General features: G+C 36.6%; 1 protein-coding gene across 4 annotated transcripts in view; it reads left to right on the top strand.

Annotated features, from left to right (window-relative positions):
* Positions 1-27,443, top strand: part of LOC117315356 (sodium- and chloride-dependent GABA transporter 2-like) — a 182,065-nt gene that overhangs the window by 104,123 nt on the left and 50,499 nt on the right. For 3 of the 4 annotated variants that reach the window (XM_033869511.1, XM_033869509.1, XM_033869510.1), the window contains 3 exons: positions 2,089-2,130; positions 15,181-15,231; positions 15,531-15,702. In XM_033869511.1, the coding sequence (XP_033725402.1) occupies positions 2,089-2,130; positions 15,181-15,231; positions 15,531-15,702 (265 nt within the window). The remainder of the gene's footprint in view (positions 1-2,088; positions 2,131-15,180; positions 15,232-15,530; positions 15,703-27,443) is intronic. The other variant, XM_033869512.1, reaches the window with a different exon arrangement.

Below are 27,443 nucleotides of genomic sequence, written 5' to 3'. Positions count from 1 at the left end.
TTTAGCTCACCTGGACCGAAGGTCCGGTGAGCTTATGCCATGGCGCGGCGTGCGGCGTCCGGCGTCCGGCGTCCGTCGTCCGTCCGTCAACATTTGCTTCAAATCGCTACTAGTCAAAAAGTTCTTATTGGATTTTGACCAAATTTGGTCAGAAACATCCTTGGCAGAAGGGGATCAGATTTTGCATAAATGGTGACTCTGACCCCCAAGGGGCCTGAGGGGCGGGGCCCAATAGGGGAAATTGAGGCAATTCCTTTAAATCGCTACTAGTCATAAAGTTATGAATGGATTTGAACCCAATTTGGTCAGAAACATCCTTCAGGGAAGGGGAACAGATTTTGCATAAATGGTGACTCTGACCCCCAAGGGGCCAAAGGGGCGGGGCCTAATGGGGAAATAGAGGTAATTCCTTCAAATCGCTACTAGTCATAAAGTTATGAATGGATTTGAACCCAATTTGGTCAGAAACATCCTTTGGGGAAGGGGAACAGATTTTGCATAAATGGTGACTCTGACCCCCAAGGGGCCTGAGGGGCGGGGCCCAATAGGGGAAATTGAGGCAATTCCTTTAAATCGCTACTAGTCATAAAGTTATGAATGGATTTGAACCCAATTTGGTCAGAAACATCCTTCAGGGAAGGGGATCAGATTTTGCATAAATGGTGACTCTGACCCCCAAGGGGCCTGAGGGGCGGGGCCCAAAAGGGGAAATTAAGGCAATTCCTTTAAATCGCTACTAGTCATAAAGTTATGAATGGATTTGAACCCAATTTGGTCAGAAACATCCTTTGGGGAAGGGGAACAGATTTTGCATAAATGGTGACTCTGACCCCCAAGGGGCCAAATGGGCGGGGCCTAATGGGGAAATAGAGGTAATTCCTTCAAATCGCTACTAGTCATAAAGTTATGAATGGATTTGAACCCAATTTGGTCAGAAACATCCTTTGGGGAAGGGGAACAGATTTTGCATAAATGGTGACTCTGACCCCCAAGGGGCCTGAGGGGCGGGGCCCAATAGGGGAAATTGAGGCAATTCCTTTAAATCGCTACTAGTCATAAAGTTATGAATGGATTTGAACCCAATTTGGTCAGAAACATCCTTTGGGGATGGGGAATAAATTTTGCATAAATGGTGACTCTGACCCCCAAGGGGCCAAAGGGGCGGGGACTAATGGGGAAATAGAGGTAATTCCTTCAAATCGCTACTAGTCATAAAGTTATGAATGGATTTATACCCAAATTGGTCAGAAACATTCTTATGTGAAGGGGAACAGATTTTGCATAAATGGTGACTCTGACCCCCGTGGGGCCAAAGAGGCGGGGCCCCATATGGGAAATAGAGGTAATTCCTTCAAATCGCTACTAGTCATAAAGTTATGAATGGATTTGAACCCAATTTAATAAGAAACATCCTTTGGGGAAGGGGAACAGATTTTGCATAAATGGTGACTCTGACCCCCGAGGGGCCAAAGGGGCGGGGCCCCATATGGGAAATAGAGGTAATTCCTTAAAATCGCTACTAGTCATAAAGTTATGAATGGATTTGAACCCAATTTGGTAAGAAACATTCTTGGGGGAAGGGGAACAGATTTTGCATAAATGGTGACTCTGACCCCTGAGGGGCAAAAGGGGCGGGGCCCCATATGGGAAATAGAGGTAATTCCTTTAAATCACTACTAGTCATAAAGTTATAAATGCATGTTGTAAACTCAGAGAGTCTGGACTTCATTATTTCTTTAAAGCAGTTGGGATCCCCACGCTATAACCATAAATAGCATTGTTTGAGGTTAACAAACAAAAGGAATTGAACATGAACATTATTTTGACATTTGGTCAAATCGAACCAGGTGAGCGATACAGGCCCCATGGGCCTCTTGTTCATATTGTAATTGATCCGAGAGAAAAACATAACATATAAATTAGTCATCGTGCGAAATAAAAAGACTAATCATTGGTTTTATTGACTGATAAGTATAATATACTAGTACACATGCCTTCATTAAAGGTACCACCGACAAGTTTGTCTGTTATAATCATTTAACACCTTAACAAGCGTTGGCCTCATAGTCACCTTGTTTTTACTTACAGCATGCACTCCCAAAATGAGGGAGTGTATTACAACCAGTTGTCGTAAGTAACACACTAACATTATGTGGATCTGCTAAGTTTTTTCCTGTGTTGCTTCAAGCTTTTGTCTTGGTTTTACTGTGCTGTGAGTTGGGTTTAAAATCTTCGTGTCCACTATATTATACATCTGTCATAGAAAGGATTAAGGAAAAGACAGACTAGATTTTTTTTTATTATTATTTTTTTTCTATTTTACTGTATAATCATTAACCTCCAGTAAATTTCTGATTTGATGTTCAAGCCAATATGTCATATGTTTTCTGTGATGCTGCTTAGTGTTGCTGTCATTACAACCAAATTTGAGGAGAAACATTATTTGTGGAGTGCAAACATATTTATATAAATTAAGGCTGGTTCAACCCTGTTGAACAGTGGGGTGGGGGCCTCAAAAATGGCAACTCAAATTTGGCTTTACATATACTTTTCTGTCAAGCAGTAACCCACAGCTTACCAAAACTACTCTTATGGAAACCAAATTTTACTGAATGTGGTGTGAATATGACAGTAATCGTTCTCCTGCTGGAAGAGTCTCTGTATAGTGAGATGACAATTTCTACCCATGGGCCTCTTGTTGTTTGCTGTTGTAATATCATATTAAATGGAAATGACTGCAGACAGTAAAATGGAAGTAACTTTTGTTATCAGTGTATGTAAGGAAGGTAACTGTTATTGTTAACAGTGTATGTAACTGGTATGGCAACTGGTCATTATAAACAGGTTTTCTGATAAGAACCATAACTTTAAGTTTGTCCAGACAACTCCTCCTAAACCGAAGGGCCGATTTCAATGAAACTTCACACAAATATAGAGGACCATGTGTAGATGTACATCTCACTTTCTTTTTCTCAAAATTATGGTTGCTATGGCAACTGGTCACTATATTACTGGGTTATCTTAGTTAGCCTCTTATTAACAGTTCCAATTCACCAATGACTCATGCAGATTAGTCAGCCATCCTGGTGACCGTGAGTGAGTTCTAGTTTCCACTCAAAAATTTTGGCCCAAAGGGTATATCATTGTTCCATTAAGCGTCCTTCAGTGCAACTTTCCATTTAAACAACTTTTTCTCACTAACGAAGAATCCCAGAGTCATGACATTTTGGCTGATAGGTTCCTTGTTCAAGACCTGATAAAGTTTGCCAAAAGAAATTACCTTGAGCCATATTCAAGGTAACAGGGGCAAAATTCCGTAAAACCTTTAAATGACTTCTGAATATCCAAGACTTTCAGAGTCATAATATGTGGTTGATAGGTTCCTTGGATGAGGCCCGACAAAATTGCGAAAAGAAATTACCTTGGTTCAAGGTCAGAAGGGTGAAATATTTTAAAACCTTTTAACAACTTCTTATCACTAACTAAGACTTCCAGAGTCATGATATTTGGCTGAAAGGTTCCCTACGTGAGGCTCGACAAAGTTTGCGAAAAGAAATGACCTTGACCGATATTTAAGGCCACAGGGTCAAATATGTTAAAACAACTTCTTGTTAACTAAGAGGCTAAGAATCGAGATATGTGGCTGTTAAGTTTCTATAATTTGGCAAAATAAATGACCTTGAACCATATATTCAAGGTCACAACTGTCAGAATGTTCAAACATATGAAGGACTTCTTCTGATCTAAAAAGCCTTGAAAGAAGTTCTTTTGACTAAATGAAAGGCAGAGAATCATCAAACAGGTGACTGATGCAGGCCCATTAGACCTCTTGTTAAAGTATTTCTTAGGAAAATTTGGATCTCATAATTGTTCTTCAATTGTTACATTAATTTTATTTTATTTTTAGCTTATCTGCCTGAAGGGCAAGTGAGCTTATGCATGGTGTGGTGTCTGCCATCCATCCGACATCAACATTTCCATTCAAATAACTTCTTCTATATAACCAAGAGGCACAGAGACCAAGTGTGTTCAAGTGAATGGCCTTGACCTACATTCAAGGTCACATGAGTCAAATAGGCTTTAATCTTGCACTTTCTTCTCAATAACTTAAGTGCCCAGAGACCTAATATTGTGTTTGTAGTATGCTGGCTACCAAATTTGTTAAAAAGAATTACCTTTAAACTTTTTTTATTAAATTGCAATTGCATATTAATAAAAAAAAGTTTTTTTTAGTGCGATATAGATCGTAAACGAGAATAACAGATTTTAAATGAAGCTGTTGAGAACACATCATGTTGGAAATTTGTATTGTATGTACCGGTGTAGTAGGGTATTTTGACCCCCATGGTAAATTGACCTCGGTGTCATATAAGATAAGTATCCCCCATAGGATTTGTATCCAGATACTAAAACTGGTCATAGGATTTGTATCTCCCCCCCCCCCCCCCCCCCCCCCCCCCCATAGGAAAAGTATCCCCCCTATTCATATCAAACCTTATCTGTATATAGAAATCAGCTTAAATTACATAAAGTAGGGGGGATACTTTATCAGGGTTGATCAACAATTCAAATGATTTTTAACAATTTTGAAATAATTCATCAATTTTATTGAATAGTTAAAGAGAAAAAAAAAATGAAATTATATGATAATACAGGGCTTTTTTGGGGCTGATTTTCGGCCCCATTCCCCACAGCAAAATTGGATATTTTTCCCAATCCGACCAGTTAAATTCCCAATCGAATGGAGTAATAAAAGGTTGTCTTTAAAAATCCGGATGGTGCCGTCCCATCTACGTTTTATTGGTTATTCTGGCCTGATAAAGGGAGTGTCTAAAAAAATATAGCATAGATCAATATTTGTGTCTACTTGTTATTTTTACCATTATGTTCATTTTCCCCAATTTACCTGTTGCCGCGCATTTTTTCCCAATCCCAAAGCCATAGGCCCCATTTCCAAAGTAGTGAAAAAAAGCCCTGTAATACTTTATTTTTCAACCTTTTAAGGCAGTTAAAAGATAAAAAAAATACAAGACTCGCTTTCAATTCACTGGGGGCCCCAGAGATCTTATATCTGGTCTCTGATACACTTGTTCTTAATTATGTTAATGTATGAATAGGATCAGTGGATAGCAGGTGAGTAATTGGCCTCATTGGACCCTTGTTTTCTCAATTTGCACACTGGTTCTTTTACAATTAATAAATTAACAGAGGATTTATTCGTCCGGATGTCTGTCACACTTTGTTTCCATGCAATAACAGCAACAAATATGACTGGATTTTCTTGAAACTTTGTTAGAACATTAAATGCCTAAATGGCTCGGCCATGTTTGATCGCAAATTTTCACAAACATTATTTGGCAGAATTATGGCCCCTTGATTATCGTTAAATGTAATATTTGGACGTTTCCGTGCAATAACAGTAACAAATATTATCAGATTTTCTTGAAACTTACTAACAACAATTAATGCCTAAATGGCTGGGCCAAGTTTGATCGCCACTTTTCACAGATGTTATTTAGCCCCTTAATTGACAAAAAATGTAATTTTTTTTTTACGTTTACATGAAATAATGGCAACGAATATTATAAAATTTTCTTGAAACTTGATAATAACATTAAATGCCTAAATTGCTTGCCTGAGTTTGATCACCACTTTTCACAGACGTTATTTGGAAGAGTTATGACACCTTTGTTAACAAAAAAGGGAAAACCTGCTTTTTCCACTCAATATCTGGTGGAAATATTATCCAGCTAGTTCTCTTTATGCAAGGACTCAGCCAATGCAAGTTCATTAGCTTTTGTGATGTCAGATCAGATTGTGTCAGCAGCAAGAAAATTACATGTTCCAATCTAACCTCAAAAGAATTCACCTACGATATGATTACCCTCTCAAGAAAGAGGGGAAAGCGGGGATATACATTCTACGAATTAGCTTGTTTAAGTTTTATATATTTTTTTCTTAAAAGTAAAATGGGAAAGTAATATTTCTAAATTATCCCTGAGAGTTATCAAGGACAAGGTTTAAAACTAGAACAGTCTGTTTATCTTTGTAAAAGAGAAGCAAAAGAGTCTTTTGTCAGTGGTCGTGCATTATCCATCCGTAAACATTTTTCATTTTTGACACCTTCCCAGAAACCCTTCAATTTCAATGAAATTTTGCAGAAACCTTCCATTGTCAAAGGTCAACCAAAATTGTGAATTATATGATCTCCATCCCCCAGGTCACTGAGGGACGGGTCAAAAAGTGTCAAATTGCCTGAAATTTCAAAAATCTCCTTCTCAAGACCCAAATAAGGTAGAAACAAATATGGATGGAAGGGTCTTAAGCTGTTTTACCAAAATTGTGAATTTCATGAGTCTGGGGTCTCATGTTTGCCCCTGGGGAGAGGTCAACATTACTATAGATTACATAGAGAATCACCTGTGCGAAGGGCATATTTTTGTAATTGTAAGCTGATGTCGTAGTGCTGTGTCCGTCGTCCATACATCCGTGCGTCTGCCTGTCTGTCCAGCTGTCTGGCATCAACTTTTTCCTTTAAACTTGTAAATTCTTCTCAACAACAAAGAGGTCAAGTGGCATGCTTGGGTGAAGGGCTATCAAGTTTATTCAAGTAAATGATATTGACCTACTTTCAAGGTCACAGGGGTCAAATAGGCAAACATCTTTAAATAATTTTGATCAATAACCAAGGAGACCAGGGAGTAAATGTTGGGTCTGTAGCATGATTGGATAAAGGGCTACCAGATTTGTTCAAATGAAAGAACTTGACCTAAATTGAAGGTCAAATGGGTCAATTGTGCTAAAACCTTCTCAATAAATAACCAAGAGTTCAAAGGAGCTGATATTTGGTCTAGCATACTAGGATGAAGGGCTACAAAGTTTGTTCAAATAAATGACTGACCTACATTCAAGGTCACATGGGTCAAATAGGCTAAAATCTTTAAACCTCTTCTCCATAATCTAGAAGCCAAGCGACTTGGTATTGGGCCTGTAGCATGCTTGGATAAAGGCTACCAAGTTTGTTGGAATGAATAATCTTGACCTTCATTTAAGGTCATAGGGGTCAAATAGGCTTAAGTCTTTACATCTTCTCAATAAGCAAGAGGTCCATGGAGTTGATATTAGGTCTAGATCTGTAGCATGCTTGGGTGAAGGACTACCACATTTGTTTGAATTAATAACCTTAAAATAAAATACAAAAAAGGGTCATATTGACTAAAATTTCAAAAATCTTCTTCTCAACTCCCAGATATGGTAGAACCAAATACTCTTCACAGAAAGAAAGGTCTTAAGGTTCTACACCAAAATTGTGAAAGTCATGATCCTGGGGTCTCATTTTCCCCCCCAGAGAGGGGGTAAAGTTTACTATAGGTTATATAGGGAAATCACGTTTTTGAGCATTATAATACAAACTTGGTTAGAACTATCAATATGGGATGCCTGTTGTAAACTTCATGTACATGTATATTGGCACTGACTGATCCCTAGGGGCTTATGGGCGGGCCAAAAATGATCAAATTAACTGAAATTTCAGGAAACTTCTCAAGACCTACATAATGTAGAATTAAATACTCTTCATAGATGGAACACCTGCGAAACGATTATGAATAATTCATGAACATTCATGAATAGTTCATGAATTATTCATGAACAAAATTCATGAATATTCTAGATTTATTCATGAATATTTTCATGAAATTCATGAACTTAAAACTTCATGAAAATTTTTTTCAAATTATGTTCATGAATATTCATGAATTATGTAAGAAAGTTTTTCATTCATGAAATCATCATAGTTCATGAATATTCATGAACTTTTTCATTCATGAAATCATCATAGTTCATGAATGTTCATGAACTTTTTCATTCATGACAATTCATGATTAGTTCATGAATATTCATGAACTTTTTCATTCATGACAATTCATGATTAGTTCATGAATATTCATGAACTTAAAACTATGATGAATACTCATGAACTTTTTCATTCATGACAATTCATGATTAGTTAAAACTTAAAACTATGGTGAATATTCATGAATGAAATATTTCATGAACATTCATTAATCCTGAAATCAAGATTTTCATTCATAAAATCGTCATAGTTCATGAATATTCATGAACTATTCTATTCATGATAATTCGTGATTAATTCATGAGTTATGAACTTATTTAGAAAATGAATTTGCATGTATTTTACCACTTAATTTCATCAAAGTTTGTCATGAACTGTATCACTATGCATGTTTGACAATATCCTTGTAGTCCTTCCATTAAAAATTGCATTCAAATTGATCCATCACTTGTTTCAAAATTCATAACTGCTTGAAATGAGTATATGTACACAATCACTTGGATGCAAAATCCTTTTAATATTCTTCAGATAAAAGTGATTTATGTTCATTATTGCATTAATTCTCATTGTACATATGACGTGTGTTTGTACAATTTAGTTAAATGGGCAATGCAATTTAAGAAATGCCAAAGCTGTTTGAATATTATGTGCACTATGTAAATTTAGGTCACATGCATGGTGATTGGTTTTAAGTTAATTCTTACCTATAAACAGGTTGACATATTTCCAGAGTTGAATATTTCATTTCCTGGTAGTCTTGTATTGATCATGAACCAGGTATGAAAGATAAATACTTGCCTTCATTTGTAAAATAACTTGTTATTCATCTCTGTGAGAAAAGCCTCATGGCTGCCTTGTATTGGAACTCTCCTGCTAGAAGTTATTGGGCAACATTTGAAGTTTTCTTATTGTAAAAGGGTTTAGTAAGCCTGTACAGTTTCCTTATTCTTCTTTAAGCCAACAACAAAATTGTTATAGACATGGAATTAAATTCAAAAACATTTTAGATATTAAGTTTGTTATTCAATTTAAAATGTAAGGTATTTTTTTATTCAAGAAAATGTTCAATTTTAAAGTCAAATTATCATTCATTAAAATTCTTCAAAATTCATTACTATTTTATTCATTTTGATGAATTTTAATGAATATCATCAATGCATGAAAATTCATGAATAGTTCATAATCACATAAAATTCTCATTCATTAAAGTTCTTGAAAATTCATTATCAACTGTTCTTACTATTTCATTCATTTTGATGAATTTTAATGAATATCATATATGCATGAAAGTTCATGAATAGTTCATAATCACATATGATGAACGATCATGAATCTTAATGAATTTGTAAAATTATTCATAAAAGTTCATGAAGAGTTCATGAGAGGTATTTGATGAATATTCATGAACATTTTTTCATGAATAAAAAACTTTCAGTATTCTTGAAAGTTCATGAATGATTCATGAACATTCATGAACTAATGAATACCATCTCGCAGGGGAAGGGTCTTAAGGTGCTTAACCAAAATTATGAATTCATGACCCTGGAGTCTCAAGTTTGCTCCTGGGGAGAGGGTAAACTTTACTATAGTTTATATAGGGAAGTCACATTGTTTGATTTCTATTTAAATTGATTCCATCTTTGTTAACATTATCAGCAAGGGATGACAGCTCGATGGTATGCACATGTTAGCTCATACTGACCCTCTGGGGCTTATGGGTGGGGTCAAAAAGGTTCAAATTAACTGAAATTTCAAGAAACTTCTTCTCAAGACCTCAATAAGGTAGAATAAAATACTCTATATAGATGGAAGGGTCTTAAGGTGCTTTACCAAAATAGTGAATTTCATGCCCTGGGGTCTTATATTTGCCGAGGAGTTTATATAGGGAAATCAATTTTTTTTTTTTTTTTTTTATTTTGCAAATTTTTACATGTATAAAATACACATCTTTTTTTTTCTTTCTTTTCCCACACACGCTTAATATTCTATTGGTTTTTTCCAAATTATATTTTTTGATACAAGATAATCAATGAATATCAATAAAAGATATACAATCATTCTTACACTAATCTTTAATTACTATTTAGAAATCTCCATTTCATATATATTTTTCTCTGTATAGTTACAATATATGCACATGGTAGGCTTATTCTTAAAAATACTTGAAAATAATCAGTCAAAATTCCAAATCTAAATTTTATGATTGTTGAGTATGTTTTAAGCTCGTTAGAACCCAAGCACAGTGAGAGAAAAGAAAGATAGAACAAGAAATGTAAGGAAATAGAAAAAGAAGAAAGTTCACATTTAGAAAGAGAAAGCAAGAGAGAGGGAAAGGGAAGGGTCAGACTTAAACACTAAAAACATGATCATTTAAACCACTGTAAACACATAATTTCATATTACCACAGTGTATGAGATAAAGGTCTATATAAGATCAAGATGATTTATATTACGGCAAGTATACCTTAGAGTCTAATTATAGGTGAAGAAAGGTCAAGTTCTACCAAATTTTGCCATTTATTCCACTCAAAAGTAAATTTATTAAAAACTTTCTCTCCTTTGCCCACAGCAATAAACTTCTGCACATTATAGTAATCTTTAACATGGTTAATTAGTGATGAGACTATTAGAGACTTGTGCAAACACCTGGCTTTATATATATAATGCTTAATGAAAAGAATTATCTCGTTGTCAATTCTATTATAGATTCCATTGTGCTGGAAAGCACCAAAAAGAATCATTTCTTTATTTAATGAAAATGGAATAGAAACTGCTAATAAAAGGTTTTCAAAATTTGCTAAAAAATTCTGGACTTCATTACACTCCCAAAAAATATGTGAAATTGTCTCCCTTTCCAAATTACAAAAAACACAAAATGGATTATTTGTAAGTCCAATTTTATATAAATATGAATTAGTAGCTAGAATATGATGATTTATCCTAAACTGCAGCCATTGTAATTTTGTGTTTTCTGTAACTCTGAATGCAATTAGATAAATTTTTTCCCAAGCCTTCTGATTGTAGTCAAAAGTATTTCCCCACTTGTTTTGTGCAGTTATAGATGCACTATTTGTATTAAGCATATTATAAAAATCTTGAGAACCTTTGACTTTCTTCAACACAATGTCAAGACATAAAGGAATGAAGGGATACATACTAGCATCTCCTGACCATGTGAACATTTTCAGATAATTCTTGATACTAGCTATTAGACCATAATAATCGAGGTAATTGGTAATTGTGCCATGTAAAGTGGTGAATTCATTGAAAGTTAAAAAAGTACAATCATTTTTGTTTTTCAGTAAGTCATTGATTACCATAACTCCTTTATTAAACCATCTCTGATAAAAAACAACTTCATTGCCAACAGTAATATTTGAATTATACAATAAAGGAATTTTACCCAAAGATTCACCTTTATGTCTTAGTACTTAATCACATGTTTGACTCTCATTTGTTTGATTTCTATTGGAATTCTTTATAACTTTGTTAACATTATCAGCATGAGATGACAGTTCGATGGTATGCACATGTTGGCCCTGACTGATAGGCAGGGCCAAAAAGGGTCAATTAAATTAACTTAGATATTTCAAAACTTACGTGACCATTAAGGCCTATGGGCCTCTTGTTTTATTAGTCCTCTACCGGTGAAACCGGGGGGACTATAGGTTTTGCCTCTGCCCGTCAGTCAGTACATCCACTTAAAGTTTTGGTTAAAGTTTTATAATGGCACACCATTCATTCACTTAATAATTGTATAAGGATGCTGATTCTTTGCATAGAGGTTCTTTGGGTGTGTGGCATTACTTTTGTACAGTTAAAAATGAAAAAAAAAACTTTCTTTTTTTTGAAATTTTTGCCATATTATGGACTTAACTGTTTTTGATGTATTCTTAAGGTTAAAGTTTTGGTTAAAGTTTTATAATGGCACATCATTCACTTAATAATGGTATTAGGATGCTGATTTTTTTGCATAGAGGTTGTTTGGGTGTGTGGCATCACTTTTGTACGGTTAAAATTGAAAAAATTATTTTCATTTTTTGAAAATTTGGCATATTATGAACTTAACTGTTTAAACCATCATATTATAACAGTGCAAATTAAGTAAGGTCAGTATCATACAGCTATATATGTATTTACCTAATTAAGTAAGGTCAGTATCATACAGCTATATATGTATTTACCTAATTAAGTAAGGTCAGTATCATACAGCTATATATGTATTTACCTAATTAAGTAAGGTCAGTATCATACAGCTATATATGTATTTACCTAATTAAGTAAGGTCAGTATCATACAGCTATATATGTATTTACCTAATTAAGTAAGGTCAGTATCATACAGCTATATATGTATTTACCTAATTAAGTAAGGTCAGTATCATACAGCTATATATGTATTTACCTCATTATATTTATTTATTTAATATATAAAATACGCTTTTCCCTTCTATTTTAGAAGAGGTCATTTTTTCATCCACCAAATTAGACATCATTTAAAATATGCCAGATGATGCTTAACAAATACATAACCAAGTAATACTTTATACCTGGAAACTTTATTATTAGTTTTTAATTGAATCATGCTTATACAATATGCTTATAATAAAGTGTAGCGGAACCGAGGGTGTGGGCCCAGATAGCTCAGTCGGTAAGAGCGCCCAGCTGGTATTCGGAAGGTTCTGGGTTTGATCCCCAGTCTGGCTGTACTTTTTTCCTTACCTGTTACATTGGTGCCCCTCAAAAAAAAACACAGTGGTATATAAAAGAGTCTCATAGATTTCTAGAATAAATTCAGAAATCTAAAAAAAGGGAGGAGGAATGTAGCGGAGCCGAGAGTGTTGTCCAAGATATAGCTCAGCCGTTAAGAGCGTTCAGCTAGTATTTGGAAGGTCCTGGGTTTGATCCCGGTTCTGGCCGCACTTTTTTCCTTACCTATTACAAGTTATATTTTTAGACTTCAGAATCAAAAACCATTATCATTTACTGTAATTAAGTATGATACTTATCTCTTCAAGAAGAGTGCACATCAATTGTATTTTATTAACATTTAAGTGTATTAAATGGTTCTCTGATATGAGATTCTTTTGGAATAAAATCATTGTACTACTATGCTGTGCTATGCAGAATCATGTTTATATTTCAATCCAAGACTGTTATTACACATTTCACTTTAAATTCACTTTAGATTCTTTTACTCTGTAGAGTAGACATACCAAAAGAATACCTGAATATCTTTTAGGGGCAGGAAACATTGTTTTTCAACCCAATAGAGTTGATTTTACACATTGTTTGGAATGAACTTATTTTCATAAAATGATCATGTTTCAGTTTTGGCTAAACGTTTTTACTCAAATTTGGCTAAAGTTTTAACTTGAGGGTGCCGGTAGGGGACATGTATTGGTTTAGCAATACTCACAGAATGCTTGTTTCAGTTGGAATTCATTATAACTTGATTCACATTATCAGCATGGGATGACAATTTGATGGTATGCCCTGACTAACCACCAGGGGCTGATGGATGAGGCCACAAGGGGTCATATTAACTGAAATATTTTAAAACTCAGGTCACCATGCATTAAGGCCCTTGGAGACTATTTTGTTTTTTGAAATGGAAATTTGGTAGCATTCATAGAGTGGGGGACTGTCCAGACATTCATATCTGTTTGTTTTTGCCTGACAGAGCTAGGTCAAACATTATCATACTAACCTTATAGAGATCAAACATTAGCATGCTCACCTTATAAAGGTCAAACATTATCATAATCACCTTTTACAGAGGTCAAACATTATCATACTCACCTTATAGAAGTCAAACATTATCATACTCACCTTACAGAGGTCAAACATTATCATACTCACCTTACAGAGGTCAAACATTATCATACTCACCTTACAGAGGTCAAATGCTATCATACTCACCTTACAGAGGTCAAACATTGTCATACTCACCTTACAGAGGTCAAATGCTATCATACTCACCTTACAGAGGTCAAACATTATCATACTCACCTTACAGAGGTCAAATGCTATCATACTCACCTTACAGAGGTCAAACATTATCATACTCACTGTATAGAAGTCAAACATTATCATACTCACCTTACAGAGGTCAAACATTATCATACTCACCTTACAGAAGTCAAACATTATCATACTCACCTTACAGAGGTCAAATGCTATCATACTCACCTTACAGAGGTCAAACATTATCATACTCACTGTATAGAAGTCAAACATTATCATACTCACCTTACAGAGGTCAAACATTATCATACTCACCTTACAGAAGTCAAACATTATCATACTCACCTTACAGAGGTCAAACATTATCATACTCACCTTACACGGGTCAAACATTATCATACTCACCTTACAGAGGTCAAACATTATCATACTCACCTTACAGAAGTCAAACATTATCATACTCACCTTACAGAGGTCAAATGCTATCATACTCACCTTACAGAGGTCAAACATTATCATACTCACCTTACAGAGGTCAAACATTATCATACTCACCTTACAGAAGTCAAACATTATCATACTCACCTTACAGAGGTCAAATGCTATCATACTCACCTTACAGAGGTCAAACATTACCATACTCACTGTATAGAAGTCAAATGCTATCATACTCTCCTTACAGAGGTCAAATGCTATCATACTTGCCTTACAGAGGTCAAACATTACCATACTCACTGTATAGAGGTCAAATGCTATATCATACTCGCCTTACAGAGGTCAAATGTTATCATACTCGCCTTACAGAGGTCAAACATTATCATACTCACCTTACAGAAGTCAAACATTATCATACTCACCTTACAGAGGTCAAATGCTATCATACTCACCTTACAGATATCAGATGTTATCATATTCGCCTTACAGAGGTCAGATGTTAATCATACTCTCCTTACAGAGGTCAAATGCTATCATACTCACCTTACAGAGGTCAAACATTACCATACTCACTGTATAGAAGTCAAATGCTATCATACCCTCCTTACAGAGGTCAAATGCTATCATACTTGCCTTACAGAGGTCAAACATTACCATACTCACTGTATAGAGGTCAAATGCTATATCATACTCGCCTTACAGAGGTCAAATGTTATCATACTCGCCTTACAGAGGTCAAACATTATCATACTCACTGTATAGAGGTCAAATGCTATCATACTCTCCTTACAGAGGTCAGACGTTATCGTTCATTCTCACCTAACAGAGATAAGATATTTTTATTCTCTCCTTACAGAGATCAGATGTTATCGTTTATTCTCTCCTTAAAGAGATCAAATTTTATCGTTTATTCTCTCCTTACAGAGGACAGACAGCAGATGTTGCAAGGCAGACACCTGAAAAGGAATTCTTCAAGTAAGTAAATATGACAGTTCAAAGAAAATACACAAAAATCAAGTGCTGAAGTCAAAACTTTGACCTTAATACAACTTGTTTCATAAGTTGCATGCAAGAATATAAATATTACAGATATCAGAAAATGAAAAATAACTTGGTCAATTTTCCCTTAATTTATCTCTTTTCTTCTAAAGATGGAGGGGGCAAACATGTTTTACAAGCAAACCAGAGCTATTGTTCATTTAGCATAAATTAAAGAAAATTAACTATATCATATTTTTGGGACAAACATGTTTATCAATCTTCTCTTTCTCTAGTCTGCAGTACCTACAAATCACGGATAAGATATCAGACATCCGTGGTTTTCCTGTGTGGAATAACACTGCACCATTCCAGGATATCGGATTCTCCATACTTCCAGTCGGCCTAACTGTGGTGTGGCTTGTCGTTTTTCTCATTGTGGCATTTGGTGGCCGAGTTTGTGGCTGGGTATGTATAACACCTCAGTATATGGAGTATTTAATGACTGTCAAACTTGGAATGTACTACAGAGCTTTATTTGTCTCATTTTGGGAAAACAAATTGGTAAATTATTAGGAAAGATCGATTTTCAGGAGTTAACTTGGTTTATTATGAAACAGTTTCAATTGGGAATGTGGCCCTTATTTTTATGGAGGCGTTTACGCCTGCCATATTGCGATCACCTACGAGTTGTGACGTCACAATCTCTCACTTTCATTTTCGTTATATTTCCTTTCACAGTTCATTTTGTGGTTTCTTTCGGTTCATATATGATGTAGTTGAATTATATATGCATTTATGAAAACTATCAAGATTACAAATAAAGTGCTATTACATGAAAAATGGTATATTCAGTATAAATTTCTCTTCGACGGAAGTTTGGAATTTGAGACCTCTGGTGGTAATTTCTGTAACTAGGGGTAATGATTCGCTTAGTTCCAAGTATGAGGCACGTCATTGTAGTCCGTCATTCAAAGTAGATGATGTGCACAGAAATGTATTAACTATGCTGATAATGTTGTGAACATTTCAGGAACTATTTTGAATAAACAATAAGAATAATGTCTTGTAAATATCTACACCTGCATCGATTTTTGCAAATTTGTATTGAAAATACTGTTGGAAAGGAAGATAACTGCGAGATTCTGACGTTATCTTTCAGATGACACTAGTGTATAATTAATTAACTACTAGAAATATAGATGGCATAACAAGCAAGCGCAAACAAATTCCCGTTTTTTATAATACCCTCCAGGATTTTTTGGCTAACAAGATTTCTTTTGTTTACAACTTGGTATTTTTTTTACAAGATTTTATGTGATTTGGTCCTATATTTAGTGATCAGGTGATCCGTCTGTTTACGTGAGCGAGCACCTGTTAGACACGGGCTTCACACGAAGCACCAAAGTGTGATGTTTGTCGCTAGAAATTAATATCTATCAACATGAATTAAAGGCAAGTTGTTTACAAAGTTTAAATCTGTTTGTTGACCCACTGAAATAAGTGTTTGTTTATTTAGGACGAAACTTTTTACGATAAGTTATTCAAGCCTGGCCAGACCACAAAATCAAATATCTACTGCTATAACTGATCAAAGTCCCTGTGTTTCAAATCCATGAATCAGTATGTGATGGTGTGATGGAATTCGATCGTTTATCTTTTTAAACTAAGAAAACTGGCACATCTGCCGTAATGGTCATTTGTGCTGTACCTTCCCCGACAGAGACAATACACAGAATCTGGATTTTTGCGATCAGATTTACTGCAGTAGCTACTCGCACTCGGAATATATATGAAAATACAAAATGATTATTGAACCAGCTTGTCTTATTTATATAATATTCAGCTATTCAACCTTTTCAAATGTTTTCATGTAATATGCACAATGCTGTGAAATGTTTGTATTACATAGGCTATTTAAACAATACAACGTAATTGTAGATTAAAAGAATGTATACCAATTGCTTTTTTTACCCTATTAATACAACTTTTTGTTGTTTTCATGTAATATGATTAATATATCTATTGGCAATCGATATCAAATCCATATGATATAAGACTTTCTCAAATATCAATATTCCTCATAACTTTCAAAATAAATATATTGTTTTAAAATTGAGTAAAAATGTTGGATTTTCATGTCACGAACAAATCCCTTAAAATAATCATCAATCTCCTTATTGGTCTCCAGAAAGTGTGAAAAAAATGAAATGTTTTTGTCAATAATTTTTTTGTTATGAATACATGTATAACCATTTGGGTATTTTCAAATATTGACCTTTAAATCTGTAAAACCAAGCAACAATCTGTGGGATGTCAAATATGGAAGGTTGCGCGTGGCCGTTTCAGGATAAATTACCAAAAATGCTTAAGTACTGTTTCTTATCGTGGATCACATATAATAGGGTTTTTGACCATTATGTGTTATTGCTACTTAAGTGTGAATTTTTTTGGCTTAGTTAAGTGACAATGTATTTCTTTGCACTTATGTGCAACAGACATCACAAGAGTTTAATTCACATATATTATTGACTCCTACAAAAAGGGGCTAAGCGAGTGGTTGACCGATGAGAGGCATCCTATAAAATCTCATATTGACTTTTCAGATTGCTCATGATCATATTTCATTGTTCCGGCCTGGTGATGAAAAAAAAATCATGACGGATCATATGAGCCTTGTGTTTTATTGTCTGGGAGATATCAACTGATATTAACAATGTCATCGGCGCCTAGACTGAAAAGATATAGCGTTGTTAACAATTGACAACTATATTTTAGTCATCTCTAGAAAAAAACATCTGAATTTATGAAAGTAGCTTACTCCTTTAAAGCTAAAGTTAAAAAGCATCCAATTGAGATTTTAAAAAATTAATACATGTACAGATTTCCAAAAATCCTTTCCGAGACATCCCCCCAATTATGGTAGTGTCGTATCTAAGGACGGGCAGACATTTTTCTTTTTTGTTATGCGTGGATACGAGCCGCTATAAAAGCGCGTGCGTTCATTGAGACAAGTACCAGTCTATCGATACATAGCGACACATCTCTCCGTTATACATAGTATACGTTCTCAATACACACGCCAATGTGTTTTTGTTCACATTGTACGCAATTGCGGAACTTGAATATGGAATTTGAAGAGGTAACTTTATATATACATACACATTTTATGTTACAATAAAAGAAAGAAAAGAAAGTATTGACAATACAAAATATTTGGGCCTCAACAAAACATGCACCTAATGAAATTATAAACAGAGTAAATATGAGTAAATTCCTACCTGAGTCTTTCCAGTGGGAAATGCAGCAAGAACAACTTTACAACTCTTACAGTATTATATCCATAGTTTCCATCGAAATATTTTCTGTGTCTTCGTATTATTTGTGCACGTGTGATAACGCAATTAAAGCGTGATAAAACCGCACTACTGCACAACAACAGCCCTAGTGTAGTGTAGACAATATGAATACATCCGAGGAGTGCTAGTGTAGATGCGAGTAAAAATCGGAACTCCTCGGACTGTTTACTTGTTATGAAAATGGCTGCACCCACGAAAAACACGTGAGAAGATGGATAGAGTATTTGGGAATAATTTGTTATGCATTTTCCAGCATTTATTTGGAGACTTTATTTTCAACAAGATTTGAAAGATAATTGAAAGACAATGGCCATCTGCTCCGGTTACAGGTAAGTGCTTCTGTTTGGTGTCATTCGCGAATACAGTTGTAGGTCACGTGGTGTACAGATATAGTGTAGGTGGTACAGGTGTGTCACCGTGAACACCTGAGGTTAGAGTGAATGCGAGTGTGAAGAAGCACCTTCTTTTTATAGCAGCGGCGGCTTAGTTGTATCCACGCATAACAAAAAAGGTCCGAAAGAAATGATCCTGATATGATCCTGACCAAGTGTTGTTATTTTTCGGGTCAGTCCGAAATCCAAGATGGCCGCCATCTTGAAAAACACATTTTAAACTTCTTCTCCAGTTCCACCAGTGCTATTAAGCTGAAACTTGCCTGAAATGATCCTGGTATGATGCCGACCAAGTGTTGTTATTTTTCGGGTCAGTCCGAAATCCAAGATGGCCGCCATCTTGAAAAACACATTTTAAACTTCTTCTCCAGTTCCACCAGTGCTATTAAGCTGAAACTTGCCTGAAATGATCCTGATATGATCCTGACCAAGTGTTGTTATTTTTCGGGTCAGTCCGAAATCCAAGATGGCCGCCATAGCCGCCATCTTGAAAAACACATTTTAAACTTCTTCTCCAGTTCCACCAGTGCTATTGAGCTGAAACTTGCCTGAAATGATCATGATATGATGCCGACCAAGTGTTGTTATTTTTCGGGTCAGTCCGAAATCCAAGATGGCCGCCGTGGCCGCCATCTTGAAAAACACATCTTAAACTTCTTCTCCAGTTCCACCAGTGCTATTAAGCTGAAACTTGCCTGAAATGATCCTGATATGATCCTGACATGATCCTGACCAAGTGTTGTTATTTTTTCGGATGACGGACAGTCCGAACTCCAAGATCGCCGCCATAGCCGCCATCTTGAAAAACACATTTTAAACTTCATCTCAAGTTCCACCAGTGCTATTCAGCTGACCCTGGCCTGATTATACAAACAAAGGACCACCACAACCCTGGCCTGGTGATATAAACAAAAGACCCCTACCACCTGTTAGCCTATAATTACTGTAGCTGCCCTGGCCTGGGGCTCGTGAGAGAGGAGTCGGGTCACCATGCGTGTCGGTATTACATTACAACTGTGCATAGGTGGCTTCATTTGACACAGTCAGTTAATTTTGTGATTACAACTAGGATACATCACTTCAATAACAAACACTGGTCATATCTGTCAACAAGATTTACTCACATGAAAGCCAATAATGCCTTTCTTAATCGTAGCTGTCGGTACTAGCGTTTATACTGCCGCCATCTTTAATTAGTCAATACTAATAAAAAGTCGTAAACTGCCACAAATATCCGGATTTCAATTTGGGTCAGAAAAAAATCTTTTGGTTTTGAGAAAATTAGTAGTAACACAAATATAATTAATTAATTAATTATTGTGTATTCTTTTTCTTTATTTAAGAAAGAAAGGGAGATAATTTGATAGATACATAAAGCACTATTTCAGAACAAAATATTTAAAAAAAAATTAGCCATAAGACCATTTTGAGTTATATTTTGTCTTTGGGTCCACAAAATAATTAAAGATTAAACTCTTCAGATTTATAAAGTTTATGCATTTATTTGACGTCTTGCTGGTCTTCTGAATGCCCTATTCAATGACAAGTTATTCATGACAGTTTCATGTAAATTGGTTGGTGCGATAATTTTGACCTGTCTATAAAGACAACCTGTCTATAGTGACTGTTTTTCTGCCTCCCATTGGGCGGTCGTTATAGAGAGGTTTGACTGTACTTAAGTATACAAGTTGGTTTAAAGTATGAATGTTAACGACATGTACCTACATTGTAAGTAGAAGTTGGTTTGAAAAAAAATTAAAATGTTTAACTTCTTAGGTAAAGGTTTGTTTGAAATTAGAAATGTTTAACTATTTAAGTAGAAGTTGGTTTGAAACTTGAAGATGGTTAAAACCATTATGTACATTGGAACAGTCTAAATCATTACATTCATCAGGACTGTGAAAACCATTATGTCCAGTTTGTTTGATACATGTAAGTGGAAATGTTTAATCATGTTGATATCAGTTTGATTTGTATTCTTGCTTTATTTCAAATATCACCTTTTACATCTGACTAGTGCCTCCTGCAGTACTTTCAGTACTTTGATTTGTAAGGGCCTCAGAAAAATCTCTGTTGTTATTACTGTATTAAGTTCACCTTGCCCAAACGACTAAGTGAGCTTCTGTCATAGTGGGCCATCCATCGTCCCTCCCTCGTCGCCTTTTCATTCAAATGACTTCTTCTCAAGAACCAAGAGGCCCAGGGACCCGATATTTAGCCTGTAGCAGGCTAGATAGTTTGATAAAAAGGAAGACCTTGACCTACATTTTAAGGTCAAACGGGTCAAATGTTTGAAAATCTTTAAATGACTTCTTCTTAATAACCAAGAGGCCCACATTAAATGACTTCTTCTTAATAACAAGAGACCCACATGGAAGAAATTCAAACTGTGGCATGTATGGATAAAAAGACTATAAAATTTGTTCAAAAGAATGTCCATGACCTATATTCAAGGTCACAAGGATTGAATAATGTTAAAATCGTTAAAATCAATAACAAAGGGCCCAGGGACCTGAAATTAGAGTTGTAGCATGCATGGGTGCAGGGTTACCAACTTTGTTCAATGAATGACCTTGACCTGCATTCAAGGTCACAGTGGTCAAATGCAGGGTTGCCAACCTGTAAGTAGCCCAATGTTTGATACTTTTTAGGTCATCTGACCCGAAGGGTCAGGATGACCTATAGTCATCATGCTTCGTCCGTCGTCGTGCGCCGTGAGCCGTCCGCCGTCTGCCGTCTGCCGTGCGCCGTGCGTAAACTTTTCACATTTCAAACTTCTTCTCAAGTTCCACCAGTGGGATTGAGCTGAAACTTGCCTGAAATGATCCTGAGATGGTCCTGACCTAGTGTTGTTATTTTTTCGGGTCAGTCCGAAATCCAAGATGGCCGCCATAACCGCCATCTTGAAAACCACATTTCAAACTTCTTCTCAAGTTCCACCAGTGCTATTGAGCTGAAACTTGCCTGAAATTATCCTGATATGATCCCGACCAAGTGTTGTTATTTTTCGGCTCGGTCCGAAATCCAAGATGGCCGCCATAACCACCATCTTGAAAAACACATTTTAAACTTCTTCTCAAGTTCCACCAGTACTGTTTGGCTGAAACTTGCCTGAAATGTTCCTGAGATGAGTCCGACCAAGTGTTGTTATTTTTTGGATTGGTCTGAAATCCAAGATGGCCGCCATAACCACCATCTTGAAAAACACATTTTAAACTTCTTCTGAAGTTCCACCAGTGCTGTTGGGCTGAAACTTGCCTGAAATTATCCTGATATGATTGCGACCAAGTGTTGTTATTTTTTCGGGTCGGTCCGAAATCCAAGATGGCCGCCATAGCCGCCATGTTGAAAAACACATTTTAAACTTCTTCTCAAGTTCCACCAGTGCTGTTGGGCTGAAACTGGCCTGAAATGATCCTGATATGATCCGACCAAGTGTTGTTATTTTTTGGGTCGGTCCGAAATCCAAGACGGCCGCCATAGCCGCCATCTTGAAAACCACATTTTAAACTTCTTCTCCAGTTCCATTGGTGCCATTGAGCTGGAAATGGTTGAGGATGTCGAGGAAGGCGAGCCAACATAGTGTTGTTATTTTTTTGGCCTCGTAAAAACTTTGACATGGCAGCAATGGCGGCCATTTTGTAACATGATTGCACAATCATGGTTTTCCTGAACAACACCTATTTCAAACTTCTTCTCAAATTCCACCGGTGGGATTCAGCGCTAACTTACCAGAAATGATCCTGAGATGGTCCTTACCAAGTGTTGTTATTTATCGGGTCGGTCAGAAATCCAAGATGGCCACCATGGCAGCCATCTTGAAAAACACATTTTAAACTTCTTCTCCAGTTCCACTGGTGCCATTGAGCTGGAAATTGGTGAGGATGTTAAGGAAGGAGGGCCAACAAAGTGTTGTTATTTTTTCAGCCTCATAGGGTTAAGGCCCCTGGGCCTCTTGTTTTTACGACGTCGCAGTGTCACGGCATTTTATTATATGATTTAATGTTGTAGAAAAAATATCAGACATTAACAGATATTTAAGCCATTTATTAGAGACCAACCAACCAATTGTTTTCCCATAGACCTTAGTGTTAACGTTTTGGATTATTTCATTCAAATTCTTGAATTGAATATGACGATTATGGTTTATAACAAAAGTTTAGGGTCTGATATAACACCTAATCAAAAAAAAAAGTTGGGTCCTTCAGCTCAAATTTTCTCCAGGGTAGCCATTTTGAAAATAGGTGAATTTCGCAGTAAAAATTCTCAAAAATCTTAAATGTTTACCTGTTTACTATTATTACGTGAACTTTTGGGAAAAAAACCAATCGGACTTAAGAAATTTATATCAACATTTCTTACTGATAGTTACCTATCAGGCTACATATCTATTTTCTCACTTCATAACATACTGGCCAATCAGTGGCTGCCAGACATTTTATCCTTCGCTCAACGTTCTATACACAGGGGCTGTTTCAAAAATATATTTTTTCAATTGGTTGGTTGTTCCCTATAGGTCAACTTTAGACTTTTATTTAAGCCATTTATTAGGTCACCTGAGACTAAGTCTCAGTTGACCTATTGTGATCGCCTTTTTTCCAGCGTTGTTCGTCTTCTTCTCAATTACCAACAGGCCCAGAGACCTGATATTGGGTGTGTAGCATGCTGGGATGAAGGGCTACCAAGTTTGTTCAAATGGATGACCTTGACCTTCATTCAAGGTCACAGGGGTCAAATATGCTAAAATCTTTAAACAACTTCCCCTTTTAACCAAAAGGCCCAAAGACCCAATATTAGGTATGTAGCATGCTGGGACAAAGGGCTACAAAGTTTGTTCAGGTGAATGACCTTGACCTTCATTCAAGGTCACAGGGGTCAAATATGCTAAAATCTTTAAACAACTTCTTGTTAACCAAAAGGCCCAGAGACCCAATATTAGGTCTGTAGCATGCTGGGACAAAGGGCTACAAAGTTTGTTCAAGTGGATGACCTTGACCTTCATTCAAGGTCACAGGGTTCAAATATGCTAAAATCTTTAAACAACTTCTTGTTAACCAAAAGGCCCAGAGACCCAATATAAGGTATGTAGCATGCTGGGATGAAGGCTACAAAGTTTGTTCAAATGGATGACCTTGACCTTCATTCAAGGTCACAGGGGTCAAATATGCTAAAATCTTTAAACAACTTCTTCTTGATAGCCATAAGGCCCAGAGACCCAATGTTAAGTCTGTAGCATGCTGGGACAAAGGGCTAACATGTTTGTTAAAATGGATGACCTTGACCTTCATTCAAGGTCACAAGGGTCAAATATGCTAAAAACCTTTAAATGACTTCTTCTTGTTAACCAAAAGGCCTAGTGACCCAATATTAGGTCTGTAGCATGCTGGGATGAAGGGCTAGCAAGTTTGTTCAAGTGAATGACCTTGACCTTCATTCAAGGTCACAGGGGTCAAATATGCTAAAATCTTTAAACAACTTCTTCTTGATAGCCATAAGGCCCAGAGACCCAATATTAGGTCTGTAGAATGCTGGGACAAAGGGCTACCATGTTTGTTCAAATGGATGACCTTGACCTTCATTCAAGGTCACAGGGGTCAAATATGCTAAAATCTTTAAACAACTTCCCCTTTTAACCAAAAGGCCCAAAGACCCAATATTAGGTATGTAGCATGCTGGGACAAAGGGCTACAAAGTTTGTTCAGGTGAATGACCTTGACCTTCATTCAAGGTCACAGGGGTCAAATATGCTAAAATCTTTAAACAACTTCTTGTTAACCAAAAGGCCCAGAGACCCAATATTAGGTCTGTAGCATGCTGGGACAAAGGGCTACAAAGTTTGTTCAAGTGGATGACCTTGACCTTCATTCAAGGTCACAGGGTTCAAATATGCTAAAATCTTTAAACAACTTCTTGTTAACCAAAAGGCCCAGAGACCCAATATAAGGTATGTAGCATGCTGGGATGAAGGCTACAAAGTTTGTTCAAATGGATGACCTTGACCTTCATTCAAGGTCACAGGGGTCAAATATGCTAAAATCTTTAAACAACTTCTTCTTGATAGCCATAAGGCCCAGAGACCCAATGTTAAGTCTGTAGCATGCTGGGACAAAGGGCTAACATGTTTGTTAAAATGGATGACCTTGACCTTCATTCAAGGTCACAAGGGTCAAATATGCTAAAAACCTTTAAATGACTTCTTCTTGTTAACCAAAAGGCCTAGTGACCCAATATTAGGTCTGTAGCATGCTGGGATGAAGGGCTAGCAAGTTTGTTCAAGTGAATGACCTTGACCTTCATTCAAGGTCACAGGGGTCAAATATGCTAAAATCTTTAAACAACTTCTTCTTGATAGCCATAAGGCCCAGAGACCCAATATTAGGTCTGTAGAATGCTGGGACAAAGGGCTACCATGTTTGTTAAAATGGATGACCTTGACCTTCATTCAAGGTCACAACGGTTAAATATGCTAAAACCTTTAAATGACTTCTTCTTGTTAACCAAAAGGCCTAGTGACCCAATATTAGGTCTGTAGCATGCTGGGACTAAGGGCTACAAAGTTTGTTCAAGTGGATGACCTTGACCTTCATTCAAGGTCACAGGGGTCAAATATGCTAAAATCTTTAAACAACTTCTTGTTAACCAAAAGGCCCAGAGACCAAATATAAGGTATGTAGCCTGCTGGGATGAAGGCTACAAAGTTTGTTCAAATGGATGACCTTGACCTTCATTCAAGGTCACAGGGGTCAAATATGCTAAAATCTTTAAACAACTTCTTCTTGATAGCCATAAGGCCCAGAGACCCAATGTTAAGTCTGTAGCATGCTGGGACAAAGGGCTAACATGTTTGTTAAAATGGATGACCTTGACCTTCATTCAAGGTCACAAGGGTCAAATATGCTAAAAACCTTTAAATGACTTTTTCTTGTTAACCAAAAGGCCTAGTGACCCAATATTAGGTCTGTAGCATGCTGGGATGAAGGGCTAGCAAGTTTGTTCAAGTGAATGACCTTGACCTTCATTCAAGGTCACAGGGGTCAAATATGCTAAAATCTTTAAACAACTTCTTCTTGATAGCCATAAGGCCCAGAGACCCAATATTAGGTCTGTAGAATGCTGGGACAAAGGGCTACCATGTTTGTTAAAATGGATGACCTTGACCTTCATTCAAGGTCACAACGGTCAAATATGCTAAAACCTTTAAATGACTTCTTGTTAACCAAAAGGCCTAGTGACCCAATATTAGGTCTGTAGCATGCTGGGATGAAGGGCTAGCAAGTTTGTTCAAGTGAATGACCTTGACCTTCATTCAAGGTCACAGGGGCCAAATATGCTAAAATATATCATAACTCAGGTGACCGTTAAGGCCCATGGGCCTCTTGTTCAATACATCTTCTTGCTTTGAAATCTCCTCCTTTGGAGCAAGCTGATAGTCAATAATTTCCTCCTCAAGTGAATCCTTCTCCTCATCCTTGGTGACATTACATGTAATCTAGCTGCCAGTTGTAGAACTTAAAGAACTAAATAAGTTTCCAATAGTTTTTGTAAGTTGATTATTAGCTCACCTGGTCCGAAGGACCAAGGTGAGCTTATGCCATACCGTAGCATCTGTCGTCCGTCCGTCCGTCCGTCAACAATTGACTTCTTCTCCAAAACCACAGATCAGAATTTGACCAAATTTGGTCAGAAGCATCCCTATGGGGTGGGGACTCAAAATTGTACAAATGGTGGGGCTGACCCCCAGGGGTCTGAGGGGCAGGGCCAAAAGGGGTCAATTTAGCTCTATTGATATAAACGACTTCCTCTCTGAAACCAAGCAAAGGATATTGCTCCTATTGGCCTGGTAGCATCACTATGGGGTGGGGATTCAAAATTGTATAAATGGTGGGGCTGACCCCCAAGGGGTCTGAGGGGCGGAGCCAAAAGGGATCAATTGGGCTATATTGATATAAGCGACTTATTCTCTGAAACCGAGCAATGGATATTGCTCATATTTGCTTAGTAGCATCACTATGGGATGGGGATTCAAAATTGTACAAATGATAGGGCTGACCCCCCAGGGGCCTGAGGGGCGGGGCCAAATGTTGTCAATTGGGCTATATTGATATAAATGACTTCTTCTCTGAAATCAAGCAATGGATATCGCTCATATTTACCTGGCAGCATCACTATGTGGTTGGGATTCAAAATTGTACAAATGATGGGGCTGACCCCCCAGGGGCCTGAGGGGCGGGGCCAAATGTTGTCAATTGGGCTATATTGATATAAACGACTTATTCTCCAAAACCCAGCAATAGATATTGCTCCTATTTGACTGTGAGCATCCCTTTGGGGTCGGGATTCAAAATTATACAAATGACGAGGTCAATCCCCTGGGAGCTGAGGGGTGGGGCCAAAAGGGGCGTAATTTGGTTAAATTGATATTAACAAGTTCTTCTCTGAAACTAAGCAATGGATATCA

The sequence above is a fragment of the Pecten maximus genome, chromosome 17 (assembly GCF_902652985.1).
Source record: "Pecten maximus chromosome 17, xPecMax1.1, whole genome shotgun sequence".
Classification (NCBI taxonomy): Eukaryota; Metazoa; Mollusca; class Bivalvia; order Pectinida; family Pectinidae; genus Pecten; species Pecten maximus.
Note: the sequence above shows the minus strand (reverse complement) of the source record. Positions and strands in the feature narration are given on the sequence as shown.